Here is a 25,580-nt window from a genome sequence, read left to right as displayed (position 1 = left end):
GTATACTCTAATATGTTACACACTGGCAACTATGTATAAATATGCAATTTTTAGGCACAGAAATAATATTCATTAACTACAATAGTTCTAAGTAAACCACGGGATGACAAAGGTTTCATGTAAAGAAATTTATTATCATATGTATTTGTTATCATACTAAATATCTTTCATTATTCTCAAAAACATTAACGATCGTTCCGCCGAAAAATAGCGGAATAACAAAAATCAATATACATTACAATATTCATCTTATCGATGAAAAATTTTTTCCTTTGAGCGGTAATGTAGCGTTTTTCTAAGAATATGCAAAAATTTAGTGCTTCTTTACTTTTTTATAACGAGATGACTATTTGTCCTATTTTTAATGGTATAATATATATTGAAGGGAACTAATAGAAATGAAAAAAAATTAGAAAAAGATCATGTGTAACACAATTACATTTGTTGAAAATTTTGGAATAAATATCGAACAAAAATGTCATTTACAGCCTTATGCTTTAAGTTAAAAACCCTTATTAGTCACATTTCTACAAAAAACATTTTTATAAAATAATTCTTTAATCATTATAGTTAACCTCAAAACTTTGATTATCGATCTTTAGAGGTACTAAGCATTCTTCGATATTTACAATTGTTTCTTAGCTCATTACTATATTGGTGCATACATTTGAAAAAAATGTGTCTTAATTGAAGTAAATTCATTTCTTGGAAAAATTTTATATATACTTAAATTGATACCAAAATGATAACATCAAGGAGTATATAAATGTGTTATGTGACTAGAAAGGATCAACTAGAACTCTTTCTAGCAATCGTAAACATATCCGCAATTATAAAGGATCATTAATTCTCTATTACATGTGTGCCATTGAAATCTTATCCATACTGAATTTGCAATATATTTAGTACGTAATTTATAAGATGATAATTTTGATTTTTACTTGTTGACTGTACTATAAAATGAAATTGATTGTCTGAAGATAGCACAAATGGAACTATGTCAATATTATTTACTGTTCTTTTGTTTTGTGCTTTTTGTGAATAAAATTCTTATGTTCCTTTGATTTTTGGGAAAACATTAACAATTTACAAACCCTTTTGTACTGCACAGCATGTAACAATAAATAAAATAATAAATATATATAATTGGTTTCTTTGTTTTGTGAAAAGTTTTAACCCCTCGAAATATATGCGAATGTACATGACGATCCTTGGCATTTATGACACAAGCATAAACACAAGATTTGGCACGAAACTAAAGAAAGAATAACAAAACTTTAAAAGAAATAATATAGAGAAAAAGAAAATCATCTATATATTTCTTAATTATCTTTACGCATCTCTTGGCACAAATTTACACGTATAAAATAATACAATTTATACAAATTATAATCATCGTAATATTTGTTAAACGTTATATCGATTATCTCTATAAAAATGCTTCTGGCAAATAAGAGAACATCGATGAAATTTTTCTATAATAAATGAAAGTTCTTCGTTTCAATGTTAAAGCGCAACCATATAACAGTATCAAACATCTCTTTAGTGTCCCCTCGATATTCGTTCTTCTTTTCTTTTTAAATTGTGCACTCTTATGAATCAGATATTACATCTTTAACGTGCCGCATATTATCTGTTAATTATCATGATATGTTCTTATGTCGTTCTTATTGCGGCTAATGATATCTCGAAAAAGTATTTCGTAAGCGTAAGATCAAAAGACGGTATCTGTGCGTTGTATCGAAAGATTAACATGTTCTTTCTTTAATCTAAAATGCGCCCAAATGTACAAGATTTGAGAACTATCGCGATTAAATCAATACTGTATGCCAGCATTTAGACCGCGTGACAATAACAACCTGGTCGATAAAATGCATACAAGTTTAAAAAATTAGAATCTTTACAAATTCGATCGAGAAGATCGAAATTAATTCTTTTATGCTTACAATGGAAGCTACAACGTATTATATGCTATACAATCGTTTAAGAAATACAATACATGTATTTATTTACATCACTGAAAGAACAACCAGAAGGTAGTGAATGGAGGAAATGATCGTCAATCCTTGATGAATTTTAATGATACCATTTGGTAAATAACGAGGAGGAAGATATATCTAATCATCGAATTACTCAACTTATTATTATATTGTTATAATATTGATTTCGATTTATATCTAATTTTCATGACCAATTCGTTGTGTAAATCGAGGATTAGGTGTACATCATTTGACCAATACGTTATCAAGCTCAACAATAGTACTTGAAAACTAGCATAAAATCCATGAAATATTTTAAAGTTATACTATTATACGTCGCATAGGATTTAGGCTAATTAATAAAATTACAGATAACTAGTTAGTAAGCACTATTGAACGGTGTTACATTGTATGGTTCATCAATCGCTTCCGAAAATTTCTAGACGTTTTATACATTTTAAACAATTAAAAAACTTACGTGTTTAAGATATTTATAATATTAATAAATTGAAAGGTTCTAAAGTGAATTAAGCTATACAATTTTTATAGTTATACAAAGGAATGTTAAATAGCCGTTAATCTTTAAATGACTTTTTTTGAAAACTGAATGCGTTGTAGGAGAGAAATCATATGAATTTTTGAAATTTTTATCTCCTTTGGATGCAAATTCAATCGAGTTTTATTTATGAGATACAATTAGGAATATACTTAAAAATGCATGGAGAATACTTTAATTTTTATTATAGTTAAAACTACTGATATAAAATTATTTCGAGATAAAAAAATTAATTAAAATAAAAAAATGTTTTAATCTAATTAGTATTTTCAATGTACTTAATTTTGATGCGTAAAACACGTTTGTAAAGTTTCAGATAACAGCATCGGATTATATCGTACAAACGATAAACCTCTAGGAAATAACAAGTTGAGCCTATACAAATTATGGCTACATTAATATCGCTAATTTATACATATGTACTCGTATACATCTGATGAAATGATTTAATATCATAGTTTAGGATGTACATCTATCGCAATTCTTTGAGCTAAATCATTTTTACGTATTGCGAACTGGAATATATTAATACAGTATTGTCACCAGGACCATGCTACCATAACATATATCTTATTGAACTTAAGATTTTAGGATTGTACAATTTGATTTCCATTGCTAGCTCTGTACGAAGTGTAATGCTAATTTGTATCAAGGAGACATTACCGACGCTAAAGATGGGAATATCTCGGCTTGCAAAGGTCCATAATCTACTTTTTCTCCATCCACCGTAATGTAACCATTCGCTCCTTCTTCTGGTTCTATTCGAAATGCCTTTACCGGTATCATGTCGACGCCAGACCGTGTTACATGGGTACCATTATTTAATCCCAACAGGAACTAACAAACACAGTAAATAATTCTTAATATGTTGATATCGTATTTATAATATGTCGAATCTGCTTCTAACTTCATTTTAATTCCATCATAATTACATCATAATATATTATAAAAAAAGTTGCATTTTTTTACTTACATTAGAATGGTTAAAATTTTTCATATGTTAATTTAGATTTCTTACAGTAAAATTGGCTAGTTCTTTGTGATCAAAGTTTTGGCAATATACGAATTGTTTCAAGATGTGTTTCAATAAAGTTGTTTAGATTTGTTGGTTAATAATAACTTGATAAATTGCTAAAACATTCTAAGAACGTGTTTGATTCGCAAACATAATCTTGTTTACTTTTCATTTATCTATCAAGCTCGTATATTTTTAAAGCCTGTTTTGAATCACAGTTGAGCTATGTCACTGAAAAATTCGTAAATCTATTTGAATTGCAGAAGCATTCTCATTCCCGAACCAACCGTCATTGAACTATGTGTATAAATTGTGAAATTCAGATGATGGAATTCAGATGTGCAGATCTTTTGGTAACATAGCTCAGATATGTTTTTATGATAATGTTCTTTATAATTTATATATATGGGTATATATCTAAGATAAATCGAGAAATGGAAGTTCATTGTATTACTTAAAATAACGAATAGATCACAAAGGGTTAAATTACTTTATCAATAAATAAGCACCTAATAAGCGTTTCGCTTTTAAAAATATTTCATTTGTTTGGCAATGAGTTAGAATTAGATAAGCCAGAGATATTGTTTTTAATCGAACTATTTACCTGGAGTAAATTAGCTCGAGTAATTCCGGCTTTTATTATCAGAAGCCAAATAACACCGTCCGCCAATTTGGCACGAGGTGCAAAGAAATAATCCTGGCCCAAATGAGACTGATATGCCGCGTGAACCATAATGAACTCTCCTGAAATTTCAAGCACACAAACAAATTCATTAAATAATATATTCATTGATTTATATTGAAAATATCATTTAAATTAAGCGCTTAAGTCTAGGATACTATCGTATAAATGGCATAATAACGTTGGTACATTTGTTTGCACATTTTCTTAGTATATTCCAGTTCTACTTATATTGTACGCATTTTCATAGCTTTACTCACAAGCTAACTATGTACACTATGTACAAGTATGGGTTATGGTTAGTAATACTATTTGCAGCAATGTTTGTCCTTGCGATGCTGTTCCCGATGCCGTTTTTCAACGGAAAGCAAGTGTACCAGCATTATCAAGTTTAGTATCGTGGCAGATAAAGCTGCGAATTACATAATGTGTAAAGAAACGCAACGTAAGATGCATGCAGACTATTAAGGGCTAAACTAGCATACATTTGCCTTGCATAAATTGTAACTTATCATCTGATTTCATATGCATTAGGTAATAGAGTTTAAATATTACTCTCTATTTTAACGGTACTTTTTACTACCTTAGAAGGGAATTATTAAAAATAATAAAAATTATTATTTGTTATTTCAAAAACTATTAAAGATATTACCTTCAATTTGCGTCCAAGAATTTGATACTTCTGAAGTTAGAGCGGGCAGCCTGGAGGATGGGCCATACATAACTTGACTACTGTTCTCTGGATCTTAATTATAGACATATTATTATTTTAGGAAGAAGTACAGAGAATTAAATTAATTCAAATGCTTGTAATGCACTAAACTAATCAAGAAATTACACCAATCTTTTTATCTACTCTTAGTTTCTAAGAAGATAATATGTAATAATACATGAAACGTTTACAAGCGAGCATCTTAAAGTAGATAAGATAAAAATATGATATAAGAGTAACAGCACACAATAAGAAAAACATTTCATCGAGATATGAAAATTATTAATGTATGAATTAAAAGCTTACCAATATCTTCATTATTGGGATCATCGATACTATGGTAACTAGAAATTGATCCCGTGCTAAAATAAGTTGACTTTGCGGATGTCGCAGAGTAGAAACTGTCTAGCCTCTGTCTTCTCTCAGCTTCTGTTTCCAGAGTGATATTATCGCTTATTATTTCGTTATCGTCACAGCTATCAAAAGATCCATCAAAAATAGCAGGATCTCCATCGATTGCATCATGGAAGCTTTTCGATTCACTGATTTTGCTGTATCTAAACATATGATAGAATAATATTAAAAAAAACTCATATTTTATTACTATTATTTAAGCATTTTCTAAAAATATACATTTCAAACGTCAATTTACAAAATATTGTAATTTGAAAATTGAACTTGTATGCTGATAAATGCAAACCACAAATAAAATTTTTACGAGTTTCTAATGTTGGGACTTTAAACGATTGTTTTCGATGTTATTTTTATCGGATTTATTAAGAATAAATTCATAAAGCAGATGAAACTTTGAACGAATTATATCAAATGTCATTTTAAATTCAGATAAAATCTCCAATATTCCAGATACTGAATAAAAAAATATCTCTCGTTTGACATTTTGCGTTATTTTACAGACATTCTACGTAAATCTTTTTTCGTGATAATGAGATTCTTATTTCATGGTCAATAAAAAATTAATAGAGACCGTATCTCGTATAACTAAAATGCATATGTATGTATTCAGAATGTTACGTAAACTCGAGACATCCATATGCAAAGTATTATTTCAGTTTCTATAAACTTACATAAACTTGACAAGTGTATTTACATATTTCTTAAGACTTTTATAATACGTTAATCGATATAATACTTTGCGAGAAAGTAAGATGTTTGCATAAGAGTATCGTTACTTCAAAGAACAGATAATTGAAGTTTGTATTCGTACTAGTCTGTTATCTATTAAGCGAAAATTTTCACTCCATCTTTCCCATTTGACCTTAGAATTCTGTCAAAGAATTATCTTGTCGAACATGATGCTTGTTTCAGTTGGCAATTTTCATGCGCAAATAATAGAGGTAATGCGTGATAAGGCAATAACGTACCGATCTAAATCATCGCCACAGCTCCTTGAATGCGATATCTGCGTTTCCTGTGCATACTCATTGTAGGCCTTGCCATTACCCAAATTCTCCACGGACGGTACTTTATCGCAAGTTAAATAAGATACTTTTCCTTTGTATGTCCTCAAACCTATCAGCCGGGCGATAGTCCATATGGTGAATCTTTGACCGCCTATTGCACGGAGACGTTCACTCTCAATGTCAATGTCGGCGAGTAAACCCCAGCCGACCGATAAAAATGAAAATAGAATCTGATTCCTCGTTTCAACGCGTACCAGGTCCATCTGTGCCTTTTTAAACTTCACCACGGACAGTGCGCTGACGAGAAGAGGATTATAATCGTACGGCTCCCTGAAATAGAATCCGTTACTATTGGTAAATGCGCATGATTATTATTTTTAAAGCAAATTGCGATTTTTCTTAAATAAAATAATTGTAATTATTTAATTATTGCACGATTTCCATTGACTCTGCTATTCTCCTCACTTCTTTTATACGTTTGTATCGTTACAAATGTTTTCTTTTTTAGCGTACTTTATCTCATAAAAAGCGTGAAGTACACAAAAGCTAGTAAAATTATATTGAATATAGACACCAAATATTTCTGTATTTTAGTAATATCTATTGAAAGATATAAAATCTATTTTGGGTGATATATTTAAATGCTAAAGAGAACGATAGGGTTAATTTTATTATTATTAATATAATTATCCGGTTTTTTAATTTTCTGTGTACGAAAATGAAATGTGAAATTTGGAGCTGTTTGTATTTTGTAAATAAGAATCGATAATATTACGGATGACCACAAGAGAATAATGATCGACTACCTAGTTTATTTTAATGCTGCATCAAGAAAATTGAATCTTTCTTCCGTCCTTATATCATAATTACTATAATTTTGTAACAATGAAATTTCCTTTACAATTTTTCTTCTTTCGCTAAACGCGTATTAAATAACTACTTTTTGTCGTTATCGTCGCGTTTCATCCAATTGCCTCTATTTCTCAATGTAAAATCGATACTAAGCTATGTGCTTCAAACAGGAAACGCAGAATAATCTCAATTGGAGCTTTGTAATATTTAATTTTCTTTCACATACATTTTACAAATTTTACATATGTCTGTGTGTGTATGTGTGTGGATGGGGGTCATTTATAGGAAAAGAAATGTCTAATAATTCAACCGCAAAGTCTATAATTTTTCTAGATAATCAACACAAATTTTACGAAACGAATAGTAGTTTCAAATGACTCATAGAATAGCGTATGTTTTATAAAACGAAGTGTTGTGAGAAACCAAAAACGTGTTCATAAAGACCGATATCGAATGAAATGAAACAAGGTCATTACAACGCATTACCTCTCGTTACAATTAAAGAACAAAGTTCGAACAAAATATTGAAGACTCACGTACCAGGTATCGACTTGTGTACGTCATCAACAAGCTACATATGTAGTTCGAAAGATATTCTACATTAAATATCTCTTCGATCATGCAAATTTCTTTCATTATCTGTACCATGTACCATGAATGTTGTTGTTGATATTTCTCATCTCTGTTGTTCTTTGATATGATCATAATTACAATATGGAAAGTATACTTCAAGGATGGTGAAACACATTGAAACGTTAAAACACATTAGTATTAAACGTGCAGGAGTAAAAAACGCTTTAGTTTTACATCGATATGATAGTGTTCTCTTAAGTTACATAAGATACGTAACGTCATTCGATGACCGATACTAACTACATATGTAGTTCTCTCATTACAATGATAAGTTAATGTAAATAATTATTATCTTATAATGTGCAACTTACTTTTTTTTAAATGTTCATGAAATTAAAGTGTTGGTTTCTTAATTTCAAAAATATTAGTGAAAATATAATGAACAAACGATCGTTTTTAAATTATTAGAACAATATTGCTTTCAAACATGAAGATTCAATATACCTACTATAGCATAGAATGTTACTGATTGTGCAATACTTTTTTTTTTACTTTTTATTGCGCAGATATTCAATAAGTGGCTTACGCATTTTTAACAATAGTAACGATAATGATAAACGATAACAATACAAAAGTATATGAATATTTTTTTCTAAAACATATTTATATCTCGTTATCGTATATATCGTCTAGTTATACAACATTTTAACGAATTTTTTACGACTATTGACGGTAACAGGTGAGCAGTTAACAAGCGGAAAAATCCACCTGATTCTTTAAATAGGCATGAAACCCACGGATATCAAGAAATGTGCAAATTTCTTGTTAGCTTGATGCTGATTAATCTAATATACGTCAGCTATTTCATAAGAAATAATAGCACATTCATTTCGATACTATCTACTCGATAATACTTCAAAGAACAAATATATATGCAATAGTTATATTACAATGTTATTACATTATAAGTTTACTTAAAGAAAATTAAAAATAAATAGGAGTTTAAAATTATTACAGTTTTATAATTTGTTGCAATTTGTTATCTAATAAATATTGTCAATAAATTTTTAACGTCGGTAAAACGATGATAATATCATAATCATTTTATAGTTTCATGATTCATTTTATGAATATGATGTGGGATAGATATTAGAAATTTGTTATGACGTAGGAAATATGAATGAGAGGAAAAGCTAAATGAAAGATAATGAAAGCAATTGAATTTGACGAAAAATGCAGGGGCACGTGTATCCTCGACGCTTTAATGGCTAAACGAAAATTAGGTCTATTTATCGTTAGTCTACGGTGCTTATCCGAGTTATCGTCCAATCCTTAAAAACATGAAATTTTATCACGTGCATATCGTTGTAGAGTAGTTATAGCTGCTAAAAAATTACAAATTCATTGATCGGAAAATTTGCAATGCACCGAGTTAATCATCGTATTATAAATCTAAGCCAGTGGACCTTGAATATTTCATCTTATATATGTATTAATGAAAGGATAAATAGATTACTGCATATAAATTTTCGTTTATGAAAATTAGTTTTATTCGATTTAAATCTTTTTTATCCTGTCTATTTATCCTAAAATTCTGTTTAAAAGTCAAGAAAAATTAAAATAAATGATACAGACTATGTGCCTGTAACAATGCCTATGTTTGACGATTGCAACTTGCCTGTCGCGAAATTCATATTAATTCACAGAATAAATTGATAACAGTGATGCCTGTTAAGCGATGTTATGTCGCTCACATGTGTATAATTAACCCTTTGCTCTGCAACAATATTCGATACAATGAACCAATATGGTGCAGATTGATGCACTCGCTTACTAATATCTTCTTTAAATGGCGCCTGTATCTGTTTTCTCTATGCGATCTTCGATATTTTATAACAATTTATTTATCAAATCATTCAATCTTTATTTTAAGTGCTTTTCAAAATAATTTCATTCTTGTAACATACATATAACTATCATTCTAATGTCCAACAACATGTTTGAAGCACGGTAACAGTATAAGATTATAAAATTTTTCAACAGAAAATTAAAAGAACGAGGCAAGGATAGTGTACAATTACAGTACGTTATATAGTACAAAAAGATGGCTACAAAATATAATGGTTAGAAAAAGAATATTCTTATTTGCCAATAAAACAGGTTTTTTATCAGGTTCTATATTTCAATTTCATGATACTAAATTTAATATATTTGGACTTAATTAAACAGTACAGAAATTCTATAATACATAAATACAAGGTATATACGAGTGAGAAGAATTTTGTCGAAGATTTTAGTAAAATCATTATTAAAGTAAATCCATTGTCTGCTGAAATTGCAGAAACGCCTTTCTACGAGCATGCATATAAACTGAACGAGCCGGTTGCGGGCGGAAATAACGACTTCCTCGGAACGACCGAGCCAGACACATAAAATAAATCACAAACCCGGATGATCCTAAAAGAGACTTACTGTTTAGCGTACGCGATGGATTTCGCCAGACCATTACCGGAACCACAGGGTATCACACCAAGGGATAATTCCTTCAGAGCTTTCTCCCAATCGGGCCTTTGAAAAAGCCCATTTACTACTTCGAATACGATACCGTCACCTCCGACCATCAGCAGCCCGCTCCATTGATAGATGTCCCTCGTACGCACGAACTCGCGTGCGTAATTGGGACACTTGGTGATGTGAACATCATAAGGCCTCTCAGCTTCCGATAGAATTGGATGAATCCTTTTCTGGAACGTTTCTCGACCTCTTCCTGGTCCCGACTTTGGATTCAGCAACACCAGAATCTTTCGTTGTTCACCTGGACACGCTGCAATCAATTCAAAGGAGTTTTTTCTTCCTTTTTCCTGTTCTTTTTCTATTTATACGCCGCAATGTCATATGGCGGGTTGAAGATCATAGTAATGTAAGCGATGATTTTGAAAATTAGGATTTAGTTATGTTTCAACTATTAAAACTATCATTTAATTTTAGTTTCATAATTAATTAAGTTATAGCTTTATTCTTAACCGTTGTACGTTTTCATAACTTGAAAAAACTAAAAGATTTTTTTAATGAAAAATGAATGAATCTAATGAAACTGGAGATTGCTACTTTAGGAGAAACAATTCTTTATATATTACGGAAATTTTCTTTCGTCGAAAAGTTCGATTATTATTATTATTTTCCAAGTTTATATTATGTCATATATTTTGTATTGATTTTTCTGAAAATATTTCTTCAGTATTTGACTTGTTTAGTTGGTAATGTATCAAGATACAATCACGTTTACTCGTGTTATGCGTACAATTTATGGGTAATTTCTTATGAAACCGTAGGCACATTGTGCACGTCATTGCAATTCCTGAGTGCTGCAATACAGACCGTTTTCTTGACAATCATTTCAGCTCGAAGTCACGTGAGTAATTCATGCTATACTTAAAACTGGCTTTACTTTCTTTTTGGTTCTTTGTGGTCTTAGTGTTTATGTTTACTGAAACTTTTCCGTTAATTTTAAAAGCTAAAATATTTTTTCTCAATCTTACAGTAGAAGACTAAAATCTATATATGTTTCAGACCCGAGTTTGATTGTATTTTGTTAATCTTGAGGTCTAGAATATCTTTGAAAATTTTATGAGAAATCTTTGGCCATATAATCCCGTACAATAAGGAGAAGTTAATCGAGGGTAAAGAAAATTTCTACGAAGCAAGAAACCCCTGGATGATTACGTGACGTGTAACGCAACGAGCGTGTTTTAATCTTTGGAAGACGCCCCTGCAGACGCCACCGCAGCAAACCCCTTTGCAGAGATTTCTCTGCAGTTCAGTCGTGTTCGATTATCTTGAATAATTTCTTACAAATGTATTTTAATGTATACCTAGCTTTTATTTTATCATGAAGTATGCTGTTTATTTTTGCGTAAAATATTTGCGATACAATTTTCTGTTAATTATATACGATTATTGGCTAATTCGCTTATAATTTATGCATTTTTATAAAATTATATTTCCTATTTAATAATTCTGAATTACATGAAGGATTTCTTTGCTCGCAATTAGTTGAGATTGAAATACGATAAAAATGAACAAGGGAATTGATTACTGCGATAATAATTGAGCATTTCTTAATTAATCGAGATGTATGGACTATCATTGAAATACGCTTACTACTAAATATTTATATAAATGTGAGTAACTGATTTTATAAAAGTACATAGTAACAAATTTTTAAAAATTATGTGTGGTATAGTCAAATAAATATTTGGTACGACTTTGCAAAACAGATTTTATACCGATGGTTGCGTTTATTTATATAAAACCTAACAACGTAAAAAATCTGTGTTCGATCAAATTTATAGAACGAAAAAGTTCATCTTCTGAAAAATGTGTTGCCTACATCTCCGGGAGAAAAATGGAGAAAATAGGTTACCAAATTTACGAACGTTACTATGTTCTGTCTGAGCAGCAATTTAAACAGGCTCTGCTTTTATTTACGTAAACCTAGGAGTTATGGATCGTTAAACGCAACTAGTGAAAGTACAGATAAGGTAACACCAACTATAAAAGGTCTGAGAGTCGAGAGAAAACTTTTGGAGTAAATTAATCGTATATCATCTTATATCATTTCTCGTAGCTTTATTTATATAATTTGACAAAAATTGTATTCAGCATAGGGGATAACATAATCGTCGTGCGTGACTCTGTTACTTAATCTCTTTATCATTTTACGCCAAACTTTGCAAAATTATCTTGCGAAAAATATGACATGTGCGATTTAGTTTCCAAAGTGTATTTATGGCTAATTTGACTTATTTAAAATTTTTAATAGGAAGATAAGAATTTATTAAAACCATTCGTGACAATTTTTACTAGATACTGAAAACAGTTTTCAATTAAAGTCAAAGTCAAAAAATTTTAGCATCGCTTTATAAAAATCGCTTTTTCTGCAAATTAGAATTCAAGGTCGACGATAATAACGTACATGTGTATTTTGCACGGATTATTCTCGTGCCACCGGCTATCTTTCGCATACTGATCTACGCCATATGATATACCTATATTTATAATATACGTATATATACATGCATAGATACATAAGTGCAAAAAAATATATTAGCAAAGATAACAGATATCGTGAAACGATTCCTGACCAAATATGCAAATAAATTTCGCCCTTATCCAATTTCATCACAGAATCAGCTCCAATTCGAGGAGCAACAAACAGAAAAGCTTTGAGTTCGGGCAACTGAACCAATATTCGATAACCGCAAACAACGAACAACGATCGATCCCTGTAACGAGATGCAATCAGCAATTTTATGTAGGTCATTTTGAATTAATTTGGCTGGTAGCCACATGGTCCGTTGCTTGAGAAAAATGTCGAAACACTTCTGGCGACGCGAAGACGCGACATATACACGACCCAATTGTTCTTTTGTCTTGCATCTTATGTACGCACCGTTTGCCACATTTGTTTCACGTCGATATTACTGATAAGCACATAAATAAAGTATCTATCCATATGGCTGAATGTTATATAACGGATGACCACGTATGTAATACGTGGCCATTCAAACGCGCACTGTAAACAAACTTGTCAAGAGAACAATTTGAGAATTGACGGAATCAGCCAGTCGCTATGAAACTTTTAGCGTATCCCGATCACCAACTATTCTAACCGGTGGTCAGATTTAAGCTATGAATGTATTATTTCCGATTCCGAATGCTATTCGTATTCTCGCGGCATATCTCGAATAGATGGAGAAAGAAGAGATCGTTCATCATTGTTGTTACGTGTTTGGACCTACAGACTTCGACTATTTACCAATTTATGTTTTATTTTTTATTGCTCTTTTTACTGGCATTTCAAATAACACATTGTTTCACGAGAGTATTTGAATACCTACTTATATAAACTTGATAGACTATACTATATATGTTTACTGTATCTACTTATGGAAGTTATCAACATATTATAAAAAAACAATTTGAAATTTCATTAGTACTGTAAAACACGGCTCGTAATTATATGGGTAGAATTTGAAACGAATCTTATGATCCTATTGATAAAAAGTTTCTATACTAAGTATTCCAATACTCTTGTAAGATATAAGTAGCATCCGCGTTTTAAATATGCTTGACTCACAACAGCATTTTAATTAAAGTTATTACTTTAAAGCACCTCCAGGACTTGAAAGTCTGTAGTTCGCGTGAAATCGACGTCACTTTAAAGCCTTCTTAAAAAGCTGAAAATCACACACGAATAAATATTCTAGCTCCACTCTGGTAATCATTTGTGTCCAAACGTTGCAACGACGCACGAGAGAATATTTGAAGAGGAAAGCATGCGCCTGTTGCGTTTAGAAATTAGAACCCTGTGAATACACGGACATACCACAATACTCAAGCTATACGCGAATGTGTAATATATTTATATATTTGCGAGGGTGAACATTTTTAGGGTTGAACGGTACGTGCCAAGTGTAAGTTTCCAAAAAAATTTTAGAAAGCATTATCAAGCGAAACGTATCCTTAACGAATTCAAAACGGTATATATTGTGCAGTGAATAATATTGTGTAATATATTACTAAATATTACTTAATAACAAAATAAATAATATTAGATATGTAATAGCAGAACTCCGTATAAATTTTGCCAACATATTTTATAATATTATGTCATGTGGACAAAAGTTTTTAAAAGCATTATAAAAGCTACAACAAAAATATGGAACATAAAAAATGGTAATGATTTTACTCTTAATGTATTGCTTATTACAAGATAAATAATTTATGTTAACATTATACGTTAAAACAAGCTAGACATACTGAATTAATGTTACGCTTGTGGAATAAGCTCAACAGCATGTTGATGTCAGAGAATAGTATGTATCGATACCGGTGAATAACACACTTTGGAATGTGAAATAACATGTTGTCAGCGTGTAGCATCGATCAATTTATTATTTAATATATTTAATCCACTAAACCAATATAAAATAAACATATCCATTCGCCATATATTATTGAATAATATAAACAATGCTTTATTAAACATAAAAGTTCTCTAAGTATGTTAATATGAAACTTGAAATAAATTATATGATATCGACTAGGATAAAATATATGTACAATATGTAGGTACCTACATATCAGCCACTGTGATCTGTATGTTCGAGACTATCTTCAAAAATTAGTGTGAATTATTGAACTACATCGATCTCAAAGGACTGTGTCAAAAGAGGAGCAGAGTAGATGGACGGTTATTTTCGTCAATGCACAATAAATCAAGGAGTGACGTAAACGGAATGCACAGCAATAGTTCAATGTATTTAGTACGAGACCTTGTGTTTTATTGAACAACAGACTGATAAAAAGCGGAGAAATTAATCCTTGCAACTGTATCCTTTTGAAGAAAAAACAAAGAGAAGAAGAAAATAAAATCAAAACTTGAGTAAAAAATGTTTTTCATAATGTGTATTTCCTCTCGTTTAATCTTCTTTTCTATTCTCAGAGCTCCATTAAAGTTACTCCCTTTCGAGAGTTTCAAACATGTCCCATGGTAAGACATTCTAACGGAAACGCACGTTGGAACTAATGGTCAAACATTATCATGCAGGATAAATCTCTTCCTCTTAACCAATATCGATTGCCTTTGCGCCAACAATAAAATATAAATTAACCTGCAGTTTGATATAAAGCGAAACTGTCTGGATGAAAACAGGATGTTCCGGAAAACATGATATTTGAAATATTGCCGCAATTATTGATTTCGTGAGAGATGAACAAAATGTGTATGTTTGTTTTATTATTTTTCGAATGCAATTCGATTTTATTAAATTATCAAATTAAAACATATTAGATTTGGTCATTCTGTATGAAACAGCCATTCAAAAATATGTGAAAATTTCATCACTGAAGATAAATAGCGATGAAAACTCGGAGATACGTTATTGTGCACTATCGACAAATAGCTTCCGTGCCAACAAATTTATAACAGTTTTACTGATATGAATAAAAACCTATAATGGTATAATATTGTACTATGCATAATATTATACTATCAGCGAGTAGATTTTGGCAGATATTGTAATGAAAAAATTTCATTAGTGCAGATAGTAATGGTATATACATTATAGTATTAATACACTGAACCATTGACGAGCAGAGATTTTGTATTGATTACAACTTGATATGTATATACAGGGTGCGCCGTTAGAATCCGGACAAAAGAAGTTTTGTGCAGAAAGTTGTTTATTTAAGTCAATACACAAAAACACATGAAAATGTTGTTATATCTCATTTAAAGGGTCCTTGCTGAGAACTTTTATTCTATGTAACCACCCTCTGCCTCTATGACCTGCTCTATTCTTGCTCTAAAGCGCGAGCACGCTGACTTCAACTGGTCGCGTTTAATTGTCGCGAATTCTGACTCGATAGCAGCTCGTAGGGAGTTGACGTTGGGGTGCCTGCATTTATTAGTTTGTCTCTCGATAACGCCCCACACGTAATAGTCCAATGGGTTTAGGTCGGGACTGTTAGGAGGCCAGAAATCTTTCGACCAAAACATGTCCACATTGTCAGAGAGCCAATTTTGAACAAGATGACTTGTGTGAGCAGGTGCGCCATCTTGTTGAAATAAATACGGCCTTCCAGAAGCCGTAATTTCCATCCACGGCTTTATTACTGTCTTCAGGACCTCCAAATAAACCTCCTTTGTGATTCTTTCGCCTTTTTGGAAGAAGTGCGGAGGCATGACGTCGCCCTCACTTGAGACAACGCTCAAAACGTGAACACTTGCTGGAAATTTGGTTTTGCCCACAACAGGAACATCTTCGAGATTGTGGGCCAGCCAACGGTCGTTCCTCCGATTCACTTTGGCATCCACCCGGCGCGAAGACTTTCTATAATCGCCGCTCTTCTATCGTATTCCGGGTTTTGCTTAACGAGTTCTGTCATTTTGAGGTTATAGAAGACTTATTGACATATTTAACTAACTTCAGAGTCAATCAGCACAAACATCTGAATTCTAATATGGTGGGAACTACAAATTGAATTCTGTCCGAATTCTAACGGCGCACCCTGTACTTTGTACACGCAACATCGAACCATATACAAATATATACACATATGTATGTATGTAGTATGTAGTACTTACATAAGTAGCATTAAACGTTTTTGTTTATAAATTAACCGCTGACAGAATATTCAATAAGATATTAACATGAAAATTCACGCTATATCAAATAAATACATGGGTATTATTTGAGAAAAGAGACGGAGAAACACGAAATGAATAGGCTGCAATGACAATTAACCTTTTTCACTCATTCGGTCAGAATCTACTCGTTGGTGAATTGTTTCATTATTGTGCGTCGTGCAAGTGTCATAATTCATCTATAAAAAAGATATGCTAGTTTTTTGGTTGTTTGCTTTATACGATTTAGTTTAGTCTTTTCACTATATTACACTATTTATTATTGCATTTTATTTATTCTATATATTTTACACTATTATACATTTTATAATATTAAATATGGATATGCATAGATTCAAACATCAATACATTAAACGTGTGCATATGTTTACAAACATTAACGAATAAAAAATATTCAATCTGAGAAAGAATAAGCTATCGATAGATCATTGAAAATATCGAACTTCGACCAAGTCCGACTGACGCGATAATTTTCTTGCCTTGGACATAAATGCGATAAATTTTTAGCAACCATGGCATGACAGCGTTTTAATACTTATGCATCTAATCGTAACAAGCAGCGAGACCGACGTAAATATTTTTTATGCAATAAAATTCGTTTTTCCTTTGCTTCGCAAATATTAGTTTAAAAAATTCACGATTCGAAAATACTAATTATTTCATAAGCATAATAAAAAAAAGGAAAAAGATTCTGGTTATTAAAAATTTTTGTATGCGTAACAACAATAAAATAAAATATTACTAACACACAATAACGTTTTGATTACTGCAAAAGTCTGTCTTCTCTAGATTTGCTAATTTGTTTTTTTTAACTAAAATACATGTATATCGATGCGAATAAATTTCCATAGTTTATTAAAACTCTTTCTCTATTGATAATATCAGTGTCAAATAGATAACATTTTTATCGTATTAAGATTTAGTGCGTCATGTAACGCTCAAATTAGCATTGCTATTATGTACTGTTTTTGCGCAAAGTGACGTAAAATGCATGTTATAAAACAATTTGTAATTTTTTTTTTATGAACTTTGCTAATGTTGAAGATATTAGCTCCGATAGATATCACTTTTTAATCAAAAATATATGTTGATCTATGCTTATATCAGTGATCAAAAATACCAATTAAACCTTATTTTGAATTCTATATAATTGGACTTGAAAATTTAAGAACCATAAGTCTATAAATAAACAGTTTTACATTATCATCAAAATATTAGATTTTGTTATAATTATAATAGTATTATTATTGACATTAACCAACTTTTCTTAGTAATAATTGTATTCCTAGATGTCATATTAAGGAATTATAATCAATGGTAAGCAAATACAGGACTTTAAATAAATAAAAAATCTTTAGAATGAAGAATCATATAATGCAATAGAAAAGTATGCCATATCATAAATTGTAATACTGATACAGACAATTGCAAATAAAAAAAAATCAATTCATGTATCTATTATAAATAATATTTAATCAAACTATTGATAGTACTGGAATATTAGTAGCTTTGAGACTAACACCACTGACAGTACCATTCACAGCAATATTAGTACTAAAATTATTTATATACTTTGCAATTTACAATATTGTATGTAATTTAATTACTATTTGCTATTATTGTTGTTCAAAATTAAAAAGATTAATAGCAAACATTTATTTCTAATCCTTTTTCCTATAGTTCCTAATTTTCTTATAGTATACAATTTGTCTACGCGAATTCAAAATAAACAGAATATAAATCAAAAATATTTCTGCTATTAATGTATTAAACTATCTTTATTTTAATCAAACTCAATTCCTTACTAAAATAACATTTTTATCGAGTAAGATAAAAATACAAAAATATTATCATCAAATATTTTTGACGATAAAGAAACCGATTCATTAGTCACACAATTCTCACTATTCCACAGGTTGTTGGTGTTATTAAAGAGACAAAGTCTTGGCATTGATGCAGCAAAATCTTGGAATCAGTTACCTTTAAAAGTCCGAATAGTAATAATCTCGTAGTGGGTTAATAAATTTCTATTTTATATCTAAATTTATTAAACGCATAATTTCATGCCATGTTATATATATTTCTTTAAAATAATATTAAATAATAAACAAAATTTAAATAATTATTACATTTGAATTTTTCTGTGCAAACTCAGTTCTTCCTCGAGTTCATAAAAATGTATCCTTATTACAGAATTGCATCATACCAGACACAATTACACGATCTTTTTATTGCGTTGTACAATTGAAAACTAACATTTCATGCATCAGGGCACAACACAGTGCTTGTAATAACGAGCCAATAACGAACAATAACAACTACACTGCAATTATCAGTAAATACTAATTATTATTTAAAATAACATTTCATAAAACATCGAAATACTAGATACTATTGACTATTACTATTCTGAATTTTCATTATTTGTTATCATCGTGTATTTTATCATTACAAAGTATAACTTATTCGAAACTTTTGTTAAATGCATATGTGGTGAAAAGATTACTCTCTTGTGTTCCATACTTTATACTGAACCGCTTTAATTTGTGCAATTAAATATTAAAGCGGATCGTGCTATAAAAAAGGTGTACAATTGTACGTCTTTTTCTTCTCAAGTGGAAATATATGCGTTGTATACACACAGTGAAGTGAAAATTCAAAGCGAATCGCATTCGATTGCGGTAAATTAAAATATTTCACGAACCCTTGCCGAGTTATCAAGCAAGGGAATCTGATATCAATTTTCAATGAATAAAATATTTACGAACGTGAAAGTTGATAAAAAACGGGGTACTTGAATCTAATGAATAACTTTTATCGAATAAGATTTCAACAAAGTATTGTGTATTTATTTACTGATTTTCAATTAGTAATAAAATTAGTAATACAATAGTATTGAAAAAGGATGAAGATAAAAGATTAAAACTTTTTCGAAAGTAAATGATTACGAATTTTATTGACTTTTTAAAAATTTAACAAACACATGAGTTTTTCATTTCTCACATTTTTTTCACATTTGGAATTTCCAACACATAATGGATAATTACAAAACGATCATATCCTGTTTACAAGATAAGTAGTATCATTATTTTGAATATTGACTATGAGAAACGTGTTACATTATCTATGACATAAGCGATTTCATAAGTATTATTATAGGAATATTTTGTTGATATATAAGATTTAATTATGTAATGTTGTTAATTATTAATTTACAATGACGTATGTTAGACCACTGCAATTTTGATAAAATGATGTTTTATTAATGTTTCATTCTCAATATTATGATATATCATTCTCCACAAAGAAACTAAAGTTATAATTTAGCTTACTGCAAAACTAAACACATGATATTTTCAGCAGTTGAAAAACATGTTTAATTCAAATTCTCAGAATTCTGACTTACAGTACTAACGTAAGAACAAAATTGATTGAAAAGCAAAAAGAGAAATAATTTAAGTGCCCGATGACTTGTAATAGCCAGTTTCTTATTTATTTAAGCAATTTATTTAATACTAATTCTAAAAATGTATATATATAACTGAGTTATCGTTACTGTATAATAATATACAAAAAGGATAATGTATTCAATATGTACATAGAATTATGTAGAAACATACAGCAAAGATGAATTAAACGAGGAAAAATGCGAAGCTGAACTTCGTTTAGTTTTTAAACTAAGATAGTTCAGTTTCGGGGAAGTCATAATGACTTTATTCAATATTACTTCGTTTAAAGTTCTGTTCCTGAAAAACATTCACGCTTATTATTACCATGTTGTTATACTGTCTTGCAAATAAATGCAATGACTAGCAATGTTCTTGAATGACAAGCATGTATATATACGGGAAGTGTAATAATTACAGCATACGAGTAATTAGTAAATCAACAAGTCCTATTATTATCATATCATTATTTTTAGTCTATACCAAAAATATGGAAAATCATAATTTTAAAATTACTTTTTAAATAAGAGATAAAAAGAATATGGTACAAAAAGAGCATTAGGAGAATAAATATAAATTTTTGTTCTTAAGAAATACAATAATGCTTAATTTTTCTATTTCGAAATTTTAATAACAAATTCCCAGTATAGACGCGATTTATTGTCTATAATTTATAAATGGGCACAATCAGATTCCATTAGAAGTTACATAATTCTGAGATTTACACTTTTTAGCGACACGCATATATAACATGATGTTAACCTGTGTAGCTTCTAAATTAACATAACATTATGGACATTGTGAACCAGAGAAATATTTCAGTCAAAATAAATATTATTTAAGAATAAAATGCGAAAATATAATCCTCGCTCTGTCGATTCTTAACGTCTAGAAAACTTTTAATAACCGAAGGTAAGCATGACGCATTAAAGGAGATTGAAAAACTTTTGATGGAAATATGTTGGCAGACATTTCGAAAATACAGAAGGGTAACAATATTCGAAAAGTTTGAAGTAGGACGAGAAGAAACATAAATTCTGCAAGAATTATGATTACGATTCAGAGACGGTGAATAATGATTTTTTTTGCTCAATTGCAGATCTTCTATTGCATAAAACAAGGTTAAGGAGACAAAATGGAACAGATATGTAAGAAGGTGAAACTTTGTTTTACGATATTTCGGAAATTCAAAAAGAGCATGGACATGATCCAAAAGTTTAAAGCAGGAAGTGGAGAAACGCAAAATCTGTAAAAATTTTCAATTGTTAGTGTTCTAACACTAATAAGACAAGACATATTTATTCTAATAATATGTAAATACAACTTTAAAGATGACCATATGGTAGTCGTTACAACTTTAAATAAAATGTTTAAAAAACTTTAAAGTATATTGCTCAAAGTAACTAGAACATTTTATTTCCACGAAATAACACAATATCTTTTCTAAGCATTGATCTGTACTGAATTTTACAGTACATAAATGTTTCTTTCAAGATACTGATTTAAAACTTTGGAATTTACACATTTAAATTGTTTTAAATACAAGTAAAGCAATAAAATCGTCTTTGACGCAAACACTTTTTTAGTAATGTATTTAATAGTTCTAACGCATCTTTTATGTCTCCGGAGAGAATGTAAGTACAAGAAATATTCAAACGAATACCTACGAATACCTACGAATACCTATGATTCGTAAATGAAAGCAAACATTCAAAAATATGTGTGCGTATGAATCTTTGATTTCCACATGATTGCAATATTTATAAATGTGGTGAGTAAATGCATTTTAAATGAATGAAGTAATTAAAGGCGATATAAATCTAAATTTTTTCCAATGTTTAAATTTATGTATAAACTTTAAATGAATAAATTTTTTCAAATTTAAAAATTAAATAAGTTGCAATGGTTATGAATCGAGATATAGAAAATTATTGCATCGTTTATCTGAAATGAATGTACGTGGAAATTCGTTCGTATGATATTGCAAATGACTGATAGTGTGCGTATTAAAAATTTTTTTTGGAAATACAAATAAAAAATCTTAATCTTTGCATGAATCAACGTAAGAAACTTGTAAATTGTTGTGTGTGTGCGTGTGTGTGCCTGTGTGTATAATTTAATATTCCTTTAGATATAATTAAGGAGATTGTGCGTAGAATGACGTGCGTATAATCTAACTTCGTACCTGGAATTCTTTTATTCATACAATCATTTTTGTTGAATTTCAGATATATTAATCATTGTAAAAATGTACTCATATAACGACAACATACAACTTCCTCCGTTTCGATATTGCCTTACTGGAACATTAAGTAGAATTCTATGTAATCGATTATTAAAAAATTTAACTATCATTATTCAAACGAATATATTTCTATAAGCAATAAACAATAATGTATTTAAAAAGGAAAAAAATAAATGTTAAAAATGATGTGCAGAAGAAAATGCATTTGCTGCAAATGAAAGTACAGTTATTCTAATACACATTATCTAGAATCTAGACCTACTCAAGAAAAGAAATATTGGCGTTTAGCCTGCATATATTAGATATATAATAGAAAGCATTTGAGATGACTATATATATAACAATGTACCTACTATAATTTAAACTATATTTGCGAAATAGTTGATTATATTTACAAATGTTAATTACCATTAATAAACAATATTTTATATTAAATTACCTTTCATCCCATGTTACAATACCATTCCCGATTTATTAACTATTTTTATCTCAATAAGACACAATCATGTTATTGAAATTAACATTCAATCATTAATACCTAGATTCATCCATAATGTGTAAGTTCATTAGCGTAAATATGCGGAAGGAATTTTAATGAAGCTTCTTCACGTTTTATTATTTCGTAATTTTTAGCATTGATTACCCAACATGATCCTACCTTAAACGTTTTCGTTAGAAGGGTGGGAAAAGAAACATAATTTATCGAATTATTGCTATGTGAATGTCTTGTTACGATGAAGAAGAAAAAGAAAACGAAAAAGAGATTGAACTCACCGCTAATCAACGATTCCAGATTCTCGTGACTGGGGCTCATAAAACTTTTAGGTACAGGCAAACCAACAATGAGACATTTTATAGCTAATCGCCACCTGCTGGCCTCTCGTAGATTATCTTCGTATTTGTCAAAGCTGCGGAATCGTAGCGTGATCGTGGTCCTTTCTCGTCTCTTGATACCTTTCATACGTGCCTTCTTCAGCGTATACGCATAAATATAAAGATAGGCCGAAGTGTCAAACTCGTCGTAGGATTGATATGCTTCCACAGACTCGACCAGCTTAAATTGAGATCTCGAGGTACCTGGTCCACAAACACAGCTTCCCGCGCTTTTGCGTTTCGAACGCATACATCTGCACCCTATTATGTCGTTTAGAACGATCGTTTCAACCTTCGTCGCACCATTATTGTCTTTCTCTAAGCTGAGACCCTTTTCTGTTAGTCTCACCTTGTAGTAAGTGTTTTTCTTCGACGTAACATAAAATGTTTCCTCAAGAAGAGTGTTAGAATGCACTTGACCACCGTCCTCCATGACACACTGATGATTGTCTGTCATTCAGTAAGATACACCAATCATATTGATAATTATACCATAAGAAGATCATTATCGTAGTAATTAAGGCACGTGGTAAACAGACATCTCTTTCCTATCTTGATAAAGTTTCCTTTATTGCCACGGTAAAGAATTGTTGCTTCGTACCATTCCATTTAAGAAAGAGTTCCCAATTCACTTAACGAGTTAATTTCTCTTGCTAGATTCTTTCATTCTCTCAGACATTTTTTCATCATTTAATTACTTGAACTGTTGTGTTGCGAATTTAATGAAGCACGTGCAGTTTCCAGAGTAATACACTCATAACATTATCTCTCATTAAAGAATCCATTTTACGGGAGAACGGTATTTAAATCGCGACCACGTAACATAGTCAAGGTTTTTTCCGAACCATGTACGGTTAATCAAAAGAATGCACTATTCTGTATTTCGATTAAAAGAAATTATCTCACCATTATCTCGGCTTCTTATGTACTTGCGCGCATTCGAACATCAAACTGCTTCGAACACACCGAAGTCACGGCATATACTGTTTATGTGAAACTTGAAACTTGACGGACCGATTGCTGGAGCACCCCAGCGCTACCTTGTGTTGGTAAATTGCAATTCACCAACATGTTTCTTGTGCAAGGAAACTACATATGTATATTTAGTATGACGGTGAGATTTTGTACAGTTGGTAAAAACGAGTTGACGAAGTCATAAAAATAGTCGTAAACTCTACTAAACGTTAAATTTACATGTTCCGACAATCAAAACAGGGTTTAAACCTATTGGGGTAGATAAGGAACCGGGGCCCTGTTCAGGACCGTACAATGTAAGAATTGTTTCTTGTTTTGTAGTATATTTAAAAAAAGTTTATATAATAATTCATTTTATATATACATAATCTGTTATTTTTTACAGAATATACATACATATTACATAAAATTTCCAAATACCGGCTCTGAGTAGGGCTATATCAATCGATCGTTGACATTTAGTATTTTAATTTATGAGTTTACTATAACGGTTCTACAAACTATACTTGTGATTTTTTACTAAAGCTTAAAAAAATAGTTCGTTTTCTTTATAAACTATCTTTATAAATTATAGATTTATCTAATCTGTAGAATTAAGATTAATTGTTTTTATATACATATTTTCTCCATTTTTGTTATTCTACACGTGCAATATGATCATATTTTTCTTTGACAATACTAAATAAATATTTCAGTTTTAATTTCAATTTATTTTCTTCTCCGGCATATATTGAATACATATATTGTACTATATGTAAAAAATTGTTCTAGTTACTAGTTATATATATATATATATAACTAGTTATATATATATTATATATATATATATATATATATATATATATATATAACTAGTAACTAGAACAATTTTTTACATATAGTACAAAATTACATATATATATATATATATATATATATATATATATATATATATATATAAATGTATTTATAGTTAATCAAATTGAAAATGTATAGAACTTGTTTCCATCTTATTTACTGCTTTTACCAAATGAAACAAATACATTTCCTTTTAGAAATTA

General features: G+C 30.1%; 1 protein-coding gene and 1 long non-coding RNA gene across 3 annotated transcripts; one reads left to right on the top strand and one right to left on the bottom strand.

The window, feature by feature from the left end:
* Positions 1 to 110: 110 nt before the first annotated feature.
* LOC132907630 (sphingosine kinase 2-like) lies at positions 111 to 24,576 on the bottom strand. 2 transcript variants are annotated; one of them, XM_060960898.1, is made up of 7 exons: positions 23,467 to 24,576; positions 10,263 to 10,614; positions 6,327 to 6,695; positions 5,251 to 5,501; positions 4,885 to 4,977; positions 4,155 to 4,294; positions 111 to 3,372 (listed from the first exon to the last, which is right to left on the bottom strand). In XM_060960898.1, the coding sequence occupies exons 1-7, from the start codon at positions 24,020 to 24,022 to the stop codon at positions 3,184 to 3,186; spliced, it is 1,950 nt and encodes a 649-aa protein (XP_060816881.1). In that variant the 5' UTR covers positions 24,023 to 24,576; the 3' UTR covers positions 111 to 3,183. The 2 variants fall into 2 exon arrangements, with proteins under 2 accessions (XP_060816881.1, XP_060816882.1); XM_060960899.1 differs by lacking the exon at positions 6,327 to 6,695.
* Positions 4,932 to 5,442, top strand: LOC132907651 (uncharacterized). The gene is made up of 2 exons (XR_009658236.1): positions 4,932 to 5,011; positions 5,095 to 5,442. It is a non-coding gene; the product is annotated as an uncharacterized LOC132907651 (long non-coding RNA).
* Positions 24,577 to 25,580: the final 1,004 nt, after the last annotated feature.

Source organism: Bombus pascuorum, chromosome 6, assembly GCF_905332965.1.
Source record: "Bombus pascuorum chromosome 6, iyBomPasc1.1, whole genome shotgun sequence".
Taxonomy (NCBI): domain Eukaryota; kingdom Metazoa; phylum Arthropoda; class Insecta; order Hymenoptera; family Apidae; genus Bombus; species Bombus pascuorum.
This window is presented reverse-complemented; position numbering and strand designations above follow the sequence as displayed.

Coding starts and splice junctions, on each gene's coding strand:
- LOC132907630 (XM_060960898.1), bottom strand. CDS start 24,022: ATGACAGACAATCATCAGTGTGTCATGGAGGACGGTGGTCAAGTGCAT. Junction 6,696..10,262: donor TCCATCGCGTACGCTAAACA/GTAAGTCTCTTT, acceptor ATTCTATTTCAG/GGAGCCGTACGATTATAATC. Junction 3,373..4,154: donor CTCGAGCTAATTTACTCCAG/GTAAATAGTTCG, acceptor TGTGTTTGTTAG/TTCCTGTTGGGATTAAATAA.